Source organism: Pipra filicauda, unplaced genomic scaffold (genome assembly GCF_003945595.2).
Source record: "Pipra filicauda isolate LSUMZ 115617 unplaced genomic scaffold, ASM394559v2 scaffold65_size3143899_pilon, whole genome shotgun sequence".
Taxonomy (NCBI): domain Eukaryota; kingdom Metazoa; phylum Chordata; class Aves; order Passeriformes; family Pipridae; genus Pipra; species Pipra filicauda.
Window position 1 is genome coordinate 1187393 of NW_024104820.1, and position 13599 is coordinate 1200991.

A 13599-nucleotide genomic window follows, 5' to 3' on the forward strand; every position below is an offset into this window, starting at 1 on the left:
TTTATTACCTTAATCAGAACCTGAATATGTCCCATGGCTTTTGATGACTTGAAGTACCAGAAGCTCATCACACAAGTCCTACTTGATTCTTTCCATATGGAACTCTTCACATGGGCTTTTTCATTTATTAGGCCTACTGCAGTGGCCTCAAGGTACAGGAAGTGTCCTGAAATTAAAATATATGTTACTGAAAAAATGTTTTAGATTTTCAAATTATACAATTAAAAATATAAATTATTTAGTCAGAGGAAATTGTAAAAATAGATGCCTAGAGTTAATATTTTCCAATCCTGATACGGTCCTTGAGTTTTCCATCTTTATTTTTAATCAGAAGCATAATACATTCTACAAGTTTTCAAGTTCATTCTTTCCTTTGTACAAATAACAAATGTGTAGTTCACATAAACATAAATGTAGTATAAATAACAAACTTAAATTATAATTGCATATCTACTAAATTTTATGTATGAGTTAGAGAAAAAAATTACTTCAGTAAACATGGAATAAAATGGGCTTATTGTAACTTTGACACTTCTCTCACTACGCTACAATTGCAGATGTTTGCCTTAATATTATGGAATGAGAAATTTGTTTTTTCCCTCAGGTCAAGCATATATTAACGTGTTTAGTGACATATTCATGACAATACTTTAAAAACATTTATTACTAAAAAAATGTAAATTAAATAATTTTTTTCCGTATACATCTTTAAGTTTCTTGGGTTTTGTCCTTCAGCAGTTCATGTAAACATTCAACAACTACTATTGCACCTTTGTGCAGTTCTGCTGTGAAATATTTCAATTTAAGGTCAGTTCTGAGCTCAGCTCTGATATCATCTTTGCCTGAGCTGTAGGACCTTCAAAAGCAAAAGATGAAGGCACAGAGCTTGTAGCAAGGACAAGAACAGATAACTGGGTGCTTTGGCCAAAACAAACCAGGAGGTGCACTACCACTAACAAAGGAGGCCCATTTATTTAAATTTATTTATTTAACATTATCTAAAATTAAAGTATGAATAGTCATTATGGGTAGCTATAAGCTTCCTGAAAATAAACTTTGAAGGAATGGGACCCAGTGGACCTCACAGCTGAGCTAACTCACCCTTGCAAGTTTCAGCCAGACCAGACGTCTCTCTCCAGACAAATATCAAATTATTTTTTTTGACTCATATGAGAAACAACTGATTTTTCCTAACTTAAAGTCATTGTACAATGATAATTAATACTTTTATATTGTCACACATTGAAAATGACACCCTGATTAGACATGTTAGAACTCCCCTGATGCCTGAGAAGGGAGGTATGAGACACTTCATGTAGACAATTATGTCTCGTTTGTGAACTGAAAACATACCAGTTCTATTTCCAAAGGTGTGGTCCCCAGAAGGTCTAAGACTTTGAGGTGAGCTGATCCCTAGCACCCAGTTAAAATTGTCAGCCAGAGAATTTTTCCAGCCACATCTGCCGTTCTCAAAGGTGCAGGAAGTTCCACATTCACTCTCGTCTGTATTATCCCCACAGCTGTCCTCAAAATCACAGCTTTGTTCTGGTCTGTAACAGTTGCCGTTCTGGCACTGCCGATGGCCGTGTGAGCAGGAGCCTGAAAAGAGAAGAATCACACTGGTGAATCACGCTGCTATGCATCCCAGCAAGGTTACTGGGAGGTTACATCTCAGAGAGCTTGGTATTTAGGAGGACAAGGGTGGTCCAGAGCAGTTTTATTAAGGCCTTTGGTTCCCCTGAAGTGCCAATCCATTATCAGTTTATTTCTTTTGTATTTTGTCAAGTGATTGCCTAAATAAATTACTGTTTCCCTTGTAAAGCCTTGAAGGGCAAGCTCCAGCCAGGCATTCCTTCACTAACAAAGCTTTCTAGTTTGACTTAATTGCTGACATTCTCCTTTCATGTGGTGGAGGATTAAATCATTTCATTTCAGCTGCAAAGTTGAGCTCTAATTTGGAAGAAAAAACTTTTCTATTTTAACTAGAGAGGTTTGCCTTTTAATGGACTTATTTTTTTCCTGACAAGTTCAGTGGGTTGATGGTGTCCTCTTTGTGTAGTATTCCTGGCATTATTCAGGGGTAATTCTACTATTGTACAGTCTAAAGACTGTAAGACTCAGATCACAGGATCCATTTCCAAGTTTCATGTTTTCATTTCAGATCAGTTTCTGCAGGACTCTGGATAAAACACAGCCCCTTCACTACATTCTATAATCAAGAAAAAAGACCCAAAATTCTTAAATGTAGCCCTACCCATTTACTTTGTACATTCTCCTCTTCCCCAGATAAATGAACAAGTATAATTTTATTTAGGACTATAAATATATTAGCTCAACAGAAATAAAATTAGAATATACACATATATGAAAGTTGTACAAGTGTGGGGAGAATGTGAGTTAATGGATACCGAAAATCACATGGTGCTAAAAACTTGTTTCCATTGCCACTGTATTAATTTCAAGGAGGACCTGATGGAATTAAATGAAATTCACATAAGGCTGGATTTTATTAAGAGATCAGAAAAACTGATTTATTAATAAAAAGAGAATAAGAGATGGGGTATTCATTTGGCAAACTCCGTCCCTAGGCATTTGTTTAAGCCAGACTCTAAATAAAAAATACCCCAAACAAATTGAAAAAACATTGCCAGACCCCTTCGTTGTAGGCTTTCGGTAAAGTGAAAACAAGTCTTGAATTTCTAGATGTTAGGTAAAGAATACAAGTGTTAACCCTTCTTTTTTAAAGTAAAAATCCTCCTAACACAATACTTATTAAAAATTAATAAAAAATACAAATAAATATTAGAATACCATAGAAATATCTAGCAAATTTTCTAGGGAAAATATTAATTTTTAATTCCTGATTACTTAGTAACATAAAAATATGCATCACGTTTACTCCAGAAGAGCAAGTGCATCTCTTAGCACTTGTTCAGAGAAAGGAGGAAAAATATCTGAACAGAAAGAAGCAAACTAGAATAAAAATGTGGTACTCATTGAAAGTCAAGAACATCAGGCAAAAGTCTCTAGACCTGGAGGCAAGAAAAATAGATAATCTCTGACTAAAAGAAAAAGACTTATTTGAAGTCCACAGTTACAAGTTTATGAAATCATCAGTGGTTTTTTATTAGGACACAATCTGTGAAAATGGTTCTGGTTAAAAGAATGGTGCAATTGTATCAATGAATCAGTCAGTGTCTATCAGAAACCTTTATCAATCTGCTTCAGATTTTCAATCATCTCTCCTGTTTCCAAAAGGGTGACAGAGTTGTGTTGTAAAATTGCTCCTTAAGTTAAATGACATATACTTGTAGGAGCTATTTATTATAATCCTACATTCTTTTATGTGATTGTAGTAAGAATTTAGCAACACACTTATTTTGTCAGCAAACTAGGGATTTAAATTTCAGGATGTAGTTCATGCCTTGAAATACTATTCCTTGCAGTTCAAAGATCAATAATTGCAATAACTATTGCATTTTGAGGTCCCTTTGTAGCATTACTTCCAATTTCAGGTTGGGGAAAAAAAAGAAGTTGAAAAGTGGAAGTCTTTGTTCCCTGAGGAAAAACAAAAAAATCCATCTTGAATCCTGGCATGAATGAATCTTTTCAAGCATGTGTAATGAATGATATTACACTGCCTAACTCAGTCCGTAACGTGACTTGTTTCTGGATGTGCTTCCATAGTATGACTTCTCTTTAAGTGACATTACTTTATAAGGCTTTATAACTGTAGCAAAAAAAACCCAAAACAAAACCCCCAAAACTCCAAACAAACAAACCTCCCCCCAAAAACCAACCCTGAATCTATATGAAAAGGGTTTTTTTAGAACTCTCTTCCTTTCCTCCCTACTTTTTCTCAATCCTAACTATTCAAACATTCTGTTATATAGATTCTTGTGGGTATAAGAGAGATATTTAATTGAGAGGAACTTAACAAAGTTCAGTAAGTTTTTCCTCCAATCAGAGAAGATTGGATTTTCCTCCAGTCTTGAAGATTATTAGCAAGTAGACTTTTTGTGTGGTAACTGCATCAAATTAGTCCAAAGGGGCTCCTAGTGTCTTTCAGATCAATAATCTTTGAACTGAGGAGGATTTACACAACAGAGGAAAACTGCTACACCAGTCAATAATCCCCTTGTTTTATATACCCTGAGCAAAATCAACAGGTGGAACACTTATATCTAAAAATATGTAGTTAGGACCAAGGTGAAACTCTTTATTTTATTAAGGTGTTTCTCTTAAATGTATTTTGAAAAAAAAAAAATGTATCTGCAAATATCAAGAGAGAAAATAAAGTTAGTAACAGAACTGAAATATGGCTTATCTTCTACATCAATGAACTTCGGATAAAGTTAACATGGTATATAGCTTGCACCACTGAAGCAGAACAGCAATAAATTATAGAAAATATATTCCTATTAAGAAACAGGCTCTATGTGTGTCACTTAAGTAATCTTCAAACTCTGGTAATACCAGTTGTTTTCTTAAAGGAGTAAATCCAAATGTGAAAAAATTCTTTAATCTTTGAAACCATAGCCTGTGTCAAAACAAGTTTTTTCTATGAGGTAGCTAATATTTTATATCACCCTATATCATAGTAATAATTTTATTGCATGTTTACCTCCTCTGTTAAAATAAATAAAAATAATATTTTAAATCTCTAAAATATATTAACTCCATTAATATATGCTAAGACGATGCACATTATTTATTATTTTCTTTCGCCTTACAAGATGGAGACATTTGAGAAGGACTTAATCTTTTCCAATATCACTTAAAAGTTCTGAAGATCTTCAGGTGGTCTTCCTATATCTCTGTTCAGATACTTCACATACCTATTGTTTTTATCATCCAAATCCTTTATCAGTTGCTTGTTTCCTTCATAATATTTAGTTTTCTCTTCATTTCAGGATGAGAATCATTCATCCTTCCTTTTATGTATATAATAGATATTAGATATAGGGCGGTTTTTTTGTTTTGTTTTGTTTTGTTTTGTTTTTAAATTCCACTTATCACTTTACCCTCAAAATCCACTACAGGTTCTCACAGGTGTTTGAACTCATATCTGAGTATATAACCCTTTCATTTACATTCGGTATTGATGAAAACAAATTGTGTCATATTTCTTGGATTGGCCATGAAAGATTCCTAAAGGAGTTTTCTCATTACACTTTTACATTGAGTGACCACATAGAGCCCAATTAATGTAATTTATTAGAGACAAGATTAAGAAATAACTAGGTCATGTTATTGATCATGTTCTGTAATTACTTGTAAGTAGACAAACAGTGATAGCAGAAAACTCTAATTTAGTACAAAAAAGCCCATCATTATATGTTGGAAAACTGAAGTTACTGAAGTGCAAATTAAAATGAAATGGTTGAGCAATTAACCATTGAATAGAAAACCAAAGACTGTGATAAATACTTTATCAGTTAAAGGCTTTAAATAGATACTGATTTTCTTCCCAAGAGATATGCTTTAGTTTAACCTAAAATTATTTGACAAATCAAGGAAAACTCTAGATGAAAACATAGTTAGTGTTATATAGGAGGTTAGATTAAATATTAATTATTAACCTTAATTTGCGTATAATATATAATTTGCTTATAATATTTTGGGAATTTATAACAGATAAACTAAACATTTGTCCATGCCTATAGTACCTGCAAAATAGAGAGGAAAATCTAAGATCTCTCCAATAGATTTCAATCTTCTTGAAGCTGGTTCTTTAAATATCTTTGCTTATTAGAAGTAATTTAAATATCATAACTAAACTGATAAAGAACTTCTAGAAAATTGCAAAAATATGATTGTAAGGGTTGGACTTGATAATCTTAGAGATCCTTTTCAGCCTTAAGAATTCTATGATTCTACGACTACATATGGGATTACACTAGTTATGACTCTAGTTATGAGCATTTAACAGTTAATCTCATAATTTGTTTATTAGTTTTTATTGTATATCAGCATTGCTTTAAAATCACCAGGAAGGTAATTCATGTTTTGGAACAACAGGAAACAGATTGATGATAAGGATATTCTAAAAGTCATTAAACTTTTTCTTCTTAAATTTATTATAATTAATCTTATCAACATCCATAATTAAATGAATGGGATAGTTTACAATTATCAGAATTATCAGAATAACCCATTGGTGGGCATGAAAACCTAGATCTGTTTCAAAATATTTTCAGAAGATTTTATTTACATTCACACAATTAGAAGCATACCAGCTCCTAAATCAAAGCTAGAGCTCCTGTAGAACCATAATCTGACATAGAGGCCAGAGTAATTAATCAGCAGGCTAAGAGTGTGACATCCCAGGGATAGGGGCTCTCTGGATAATTTAGATCTCTGAGCTTGTTCCCCGCAACCATTACTCCATTATCATTCCTGCTCTGAGTTGACATTACTGTATGACTGAAATCTATGTGTCCTTAAAAAAAATAATTTGTTAACAAGAATGTCTTTCCCCTAATATCTCACCAGTATAGCCCAAGGACACAAAGTGCTTTCATCACTGTTGATGATGCATAATAATACTGACTTGTTGGTGCAGGAATGTGAAAAATGTATCTCATTTCAAAAGCAAAGCTTTAGAAGTTACAAGAATTTTTAAAGACTTTCAGAGGTTGAAGTGTTGGGGAAAAAAAGAAGATTTAAAAACTATTACGCTTTATCAGCCTTAGTGGTTTTTTTTTGTTTGTTGTTGTTGTTTTGGTTTTTGTTTGTTTTGTTTGGTTGGTTTTTGTTTGTTTGTTTGCTTTTGAAATAACCCTTTTTTTCTAGGATTGAGTACAAACATTTGGTTTTATAAGCCTTTCTAGTACCTTGACATATTGGTTTGTATTATGAGCAACTGAAAGTTTAAAAATACAACAGCTTCATTTAATTTACAAAATGGACTTTTAGAAGAAACTATTAACCTTCTAAGTTACTACCATTACAAAGAGCAGAAGAAGACTTCAACAACAACCAAAGCATCCTCAGCTGATTCCTCATGTTGTCTATTTCCACATACAAACACAAGAGAACTCTTTTCTTGAAATCAGATCCTGTAATATTCAACCTCAGAAACACTAAGAATCAAAAACACAAACTGCAAGGTAGCCTATTACTGTTCAATGTTATTGTCTCTGTCCACAACAGAGCACTGAAGAACCTTCTTTGTTCTGTTTGTAGTTTGTTATTAGAAAAGTATGGGCTTTTATCAGTTGCTCAATACACTATAACACATACCCAATCTGTGACCCAGTCAATGGGTCCTAACACGGTGTTTTGCTTTAATTAAGTTTACCAGAATTTCTGGAGAATTTGAGTAGCTGAAGGCAAGATTGGCACTCAGTGCCTCTTCAGACCAAGTTTAGTGCATATACTATAGGCATAGCATATACTATAGGCTAAAGACAATGCTGTAAAGAGAAAAAGCTTCATTCTCAAGTGCTTAGGTGCATGTGAGTGTGCATTCACTAAAAATAAATAAAAAAAACAGGTTTTGATTAGAGAAGGAGGTGTTAGGTCTTTTTAACTCATTTATTCTTACACTACTTGTATACTAATACTGTCAGTAGTAAAAGTAATGCATACTTTCCACATTGCTCGACTAATTCTACACCTGTTTATTCTCTAAATCATTCTAGTAGGTCCACTTAAAAGGAAATTTTTAGTTAATCTCTTCAGGTGGGAAATTCCCATGCAGAATAAGAAGAGACCTAGGCCTGGATTCACTGACAGATTGTAATAGCATCAAGACTGGTTTGTTCCTTGCCAGAAAACTGAAACAAGATACAATACATGTTAACATTATTATTCCAGTCCTAAGCAGGTGGTTTATGTCTCCAACATAAAGAAATGGACAGACAAGGAAAACTGGTGTAACAGGACATTTACTTGATATATCAGTTCTTATATAGAATATTCCCTTTCCAAAGCCAAGTTGAAATTTATAGCCTATCTTTTTGAGGATGGACAAAGAGAAAAGTAATCCACATATAGTTTTTAAGCAAAGCTTTTTCAGAAACAATAGTAATCATCATATGCATCTACTACAGTGAGGGAAATTAATACTAACTAAAGTGAAAAGCTTAATTCTTAATTCTTAAGTTCACCTGAGTTTATTCTTAGGAAAAAAACATAAATAAATGAAACCTAAATATTTACTAACTAAACTCCTTAGTAAAGACACAGAAAGAAGAAACATTCCTAAGGTATAAAGTCCACAATCTAAAAATATGTCGAAAAGCTGTAGCATGGCCTTTAGAAGTACAACTCAACAGCTAACATAAAATGTATGACTGTACACTGACATCTTGCCTGAAGAAGATTAAAAAACTATTACATTTATCTGAAAGCCTGGACTGGTGCATAATTGGTGACATCTCTACCTTAGAACCACAAGTGGTTTCTCTGTGACCTGCAGTTTAATGGTCCTGTTGTTATCTGACAGTTTGGAGGGTGGAAGAAGGTATGGCATTTGCATTTCATGGTGCCTAGCGCAGGCTCTGGTCAGTGGTTTCACCGCCTGCTTTTCTGATGGGAGAAAAATCTGGAGATTGAATCTAAAAGACGTCCTGAAGTAAAGCAGAAACCCATAAATCAGAACAGTTTGAATATGAGGAATGGGTTGCACAAACTCTGAATAGCTGAGGTATGCCAGAAGGGAATTTCTATAAGGAGATCAAAGGAAAGTTGGGTAGACTGAACTGAAAGCATTTGGTGATGTTATACCTCAGTCTGAATGAGAAGAGATCTTCACTGGCTGCACTGGAACATAGGTTCCTTTCATATTCTTCACCACACTCCAAGCTGTTGCCCAAAGTATATAGTGGAAGCTGTGCAGTGATAAATTCCCTTACAACTTCCCAGAGCTGCTGTACTGTGCTCAGTAAATTTGACAGCTGGAATATGCTTCCCTGAAATCCTACTCAAAGCCTGACCAATCAGTTCTCATTTGCAGTCACAGAACTGACTCTGAGATCAGAGGGCGGGACACTGCCCTGGTCAGATCTGACCTAGGTAGAGAAGATAGTGGACATGGAGGCCCAGAACCTGAGAAATGCTGGTTCCACAGCTGAAAGTACGAACAAAAATATGGTTAGAAATCCTTCTCTGCCAAACAAAGGTATAAAAAAACATGGCTTAAGCAGTAAATAGTCTTTGTATTTATTCCATGTCCATAAGAGCTCAGATGTCTCTTCCATGAACTATTTTCTTTGCCAAGTTATACATCTTTTTGTTATCTTCGCTTTTGAATCCTGAACAGTCTTATGCCAAATTAAATCCATTACTGGACCACCTCATAATGTCTATCTGTTATCAGTTGGGCAGCTCCACTGTTTACAAATGCCAATCTGCTCCCTTAAGTCTGTATTAACATTCCAGCAGCTGAGGTCACTCGGTCCATGCAGCCTGGAGAAGAGGAGACTGAGGGGAGACCTCACTGCAGTTACAACTTCCTCACGAGGGGAAGAGGAGGGACAGGCACTGATCTCTTCTCTGCGATGAATAGTGACAGGACCTGAGGGAATGGCCTGAAGTTGTGCCAGGGGAGGTTTAGGTTGCATATTAGGAAAAGGTTCTTCCCCCAGAGGGTGGTTGGGCACTGGAACAGGCTCCCCAGGGAAGTGATCACAGCACCAAATGTGACAGAGTTCAAGAAGCATGTAGATGATCCTCTCAGGCACATGGTGTGACTCTTGGGGATGGTTCTGTGCAGGGCTAAGGGTTGGACTTGATGGTCTTTGTGGGTCCCTTCCAATTCAGCGTATTCTGTGATTCGACAATACAAATGTAAATTACAAAGGAAACTGCTTTGGAGTATTCTCAGTTATGTACAGATGGGATGGAAGTGTGAAAAAGATGCAAGAAACATAATTTCTGCAAGCAATTACAGCATTTAAACATTTATTCTATAGTATTCTTAAGTTATATTCTTTAGAAATAACTTGAGTAAGAGTCAGGTGTAGGAGAAACTAAAAACATCCAAAACTGATTAAATTGAATCTCATGACCCCTATGAATCCTCATCTGTCATTGCTCAGAAGGAATAAGTTTCAGGACTGATGTATTTACACTTTATTACAAAACTTTCTATCTGTATTAGACAGAATGCTATAGTGAGCTGAAGAGGACATGATGATTAAAAGATTTTATTAATGTCTTGAACAGCCTTCCACACACCTTTGAGCCTCCACTGAAGGGGTCAACAGGAAAATGAAAAATAGCTTTTGCTAGATGGAGGAGAAAGATACCAACAAACTCTTTAATCACTCGGTATTATAAAGAAACATAGCTTCTAATATGATCAGCTTTTGCCTTTTCTCTGTGTTACAGTCCTTCTCAGACAAAAAAACCCCCAAGATTCTCTCTTTCTCAGAAAGAAAAATATTAACACTATACCGATAAAGTTGCCATAAGTCCTTTGAGGTGAGGTTCTGTAAGCAACAATTACATTTGGAACTGCTATGCTCTAATGTCATATTGCTAATATCTCCTAGTGATATGAAGTAGTTCAGTTCCTTATCTTTTTCCAGACAGTCTGAACAATTAAGATAAATGCATTTTTTTTTTGTTATCCTCGTTTAACATTATTCCAATCCAGAACAATCATTTATTCCCCAAAGCAATAATAACTTTATTAACTGTACCTCCATTCAGCATGTGTTCATATTTATCAGTGTACTTTGAGGTAAGCAAATAGTAGCACATCTGCTTAGTAAGTGTCTGAACATGGGAACAGCAGAATAGTTCACGGTTAAAAAGAGAGCCCTGATGAAATTGTTTTATGCCACTTCACAGGAACTGGGGTTTTAAAAGGAATTGCTCAAATCACTAGGTCTATTTCACTTTTATGAAAGGCAACGACCTCAAGCAATTTCTCTGTGTTCAATTCAATCAGTACCTTTCTCCACTGCTGTTACTGAAATGCTATTTTCGGGTTTTCAGATAAGGAACCCTTTTAGCATCTAGCCTAAATTTATTCATGGTCACTTCAGATACACTGATCTCTGTGTAAGCTCTGCCATTCAGCTTTCCTTCCCTTGGAAGGGAAGGTAAAGGAAATACAGAAGTACAAACATACCAAAAACCCAAAAAACAATACTACTCAAACCCTTCATATTAACCTAGCTCAAACCTTCATCTCAAAGTCCAATAGAAGCTGAAAACTTTCCTACATAATCCTCTTTTGAAGCTTTGGCAATTTCAAAATACAAAACCACGAGAAAGATTTTTCCTGTGTCATGTCTGCTTTATGACATATAGTTCTCAGAAACTTGAGGGTGGGCATCCAAATTGAATTTTTTTTTTTTTTAATCTAAAGTAAATCTCTGAGTCTTTCCAGGTTCATACATTGGTAGATCGTGTTTTGTATGCGCCAGAATACTGAATACTGGCCTGGTTAAACAAGCACTCAAATTAACCATTTCAGCTCCTGAAAATCTTTATCGCCATTAACAGGTAAATATTCTCTCAATACCCGGAGTTTCAATATCCTGGGATATTCTCCAGGGACAGAAGTAAAGAACTGTAGTAAAGCTGTGTTATAGCAGCCTTGGCACTTTAGCTCATGACTGGAATAGCTTTTTGATGAATGTATAGCATCTACTTGGAAGTAGTTCTCTTGAGCATTTACATTTGAATGCATATATATATATATATATATATATATATACATCTCATAAAAGTCACTATGCAGGGTCACAGAAATTGATTCCAAAGGAACTAAGTTGTAGGATGTGTATGAATCTATCTGTGTCCCTGCTTGGCACAACAGTGCAGCAATAGCTCTGCTATAGAAAGGATCTTTTCCTTCTTATATATAGAGAAAGAGGCAAGACTTTAGCTTAAGATACTATTTATCAAGGATTTGTTATTGTATTATAAAAAATATTTATGAATAACAATAGTTTCACTCTTGGATAGTGATTTTTTGTTTTCTGTATCAGTTACTGATTATTCCTGATCACTAGAAAAAGTAACTTGCTATCTAGCATTCTAATTGTTAGGTTTTGTCTATCCCACTAAAACATTTGTGTTCAGATTTAAGCAAGTAGGCTTAAAAGCTTAAGATAAAAATCATTCCTGAGTTTCTGAACATGGAATAATTATAACTTGCTGTTGATATTGTCACGTGAAAGGGGACTGGTGTAGCCATTACTCATTTTCTCAGTAGGAAAATACTTTCTTTAGAGCAAACATTCTGCTTGTACAGAGCCTTTCTGTGTGTGCTATTGTGGTTTTTTGCAGAAGCAAGAAAAATGACAAAATGTCCCAAGAAGAGTTATTTCAAACATATTTCCCAAATTTATTCTCAAACAGTCAGTACTTGCTCTAGGATTGTATCTTTAGATACACAGGGGAAAGCCAAAAGTACAGTCTCCATTGGAAGGGACAGAGTAGACATAACTCCTGGTCTGGTGTACAGGGTGTGTTCCCTTCAATCTCAAGAAACAAATAGTTAACTTTTACTTGATCATGACTAGGCTTCGGGAACGAAGATTTGGGAAGGGCTCTACCAGCATTTGTTACAAGCGCGCTGGTGGCTAAAAAGGCCAATACGAGATAGACACGTCCAGTTGCAAAAGGCACAGCAGAAAGACTCCTTAGGTGGTAAATTCTGCAAGGCACGATTCTTTCTGCATTGTCTTTTCTCCTCGAGAGTGATCCTGTGTGAATTCTCAAAAGCATCAGCGGCGTTAAAGATAGTGTGTCTATTTTTACTTGATAATTGGTTGTTAAATAGCCACATGGCTATTTCTCTTTTTTAAAAAAATCAAATAGCAATTTGTTAAATGAGGAACTATTCTGTCAAATTTAGACACAAAAAGTTGTTATAGATAAGCATTTACTTTGCATAAGCTTCTTTTATCTAAAACTGAAGAATATATATATTTTAAAGCAGACAGAGAACATGATGCACTGCCATCACATGTAAAGCAAATCTTAACTAATCCAGGAAAAGAGAGAGGCCTGTAAGAGATGATGAAAATAGAACTAGTTCGTGGTGCCTAATGAGTTTAAAAGAGTCCTAAACTAAAAACTTAGGTGGTATTCAGCTCACAGAGACATATACTAGTATGTTTAGATGTAGACAAGCTAAGTGTCCAAGTTGCCCTTAAAATTGATGGGATTCTGATTGGTAACAATCATTGGACTGCAAAGAATGATCCCATTATGCTAAAGTAGAAACCTAGAATTTTAATTGATTGCCCATCCACATAGCATTGCAGAATGTGTCCTTGTCACCACCTGAAGGCACATACTTTCCATATCTCCTGTTATACATCTGTCAGCACTGTCAGGATTTCTTAGACACCCTGCTGCATCACAAACAATGTATACTTCTCATGTGTAATTCAGTTGTGTCAAGCGTCTGGGCAGCAAAAGACCAATAACATTTACAATAACTACAGTTTAGATATCTGACACATCTGGAGTACATGACACCTGATTTCAGTCTTAACTTGGAGCTGAATCCCACTCTAAATATTTCAAGTCTTAGATAAGTTTCATAAAATTTGAATTTACTTTACCTAATGATTATATGCCAACGAAGATATTCTAATTTGTCTCTCCTCTTCCCCCCAAATTTAT

General features: G+C 35.0%; 1 protein-coding gene across 1 annotated transcript in view; it reads right to left on the bottom strand.

The window, feature by feature from the left end:
• The window catches only part of MALRD1 (MAM and LDL receptor class A domain containing 1), a 242574-nt gene that overhangs the window by 114979 nt on the left and 113996 nt on the right, over positions 1-13599 (bottom strand). Inside the window, exons 27-28 of the mRNA XM_039388522.1 lie at positions 1354-1599; positions 9-166 (exon numbers count right to left, since the gene is read on the bottom strand). Coding sequence (XP_039244456.1) covers positions 9-166; positions 1354-1599 — 404 coding nt within the window. The remainder of the gene's footprint in view (positions 1-8; positions 167-1353; positions 1600-13599) is intronic.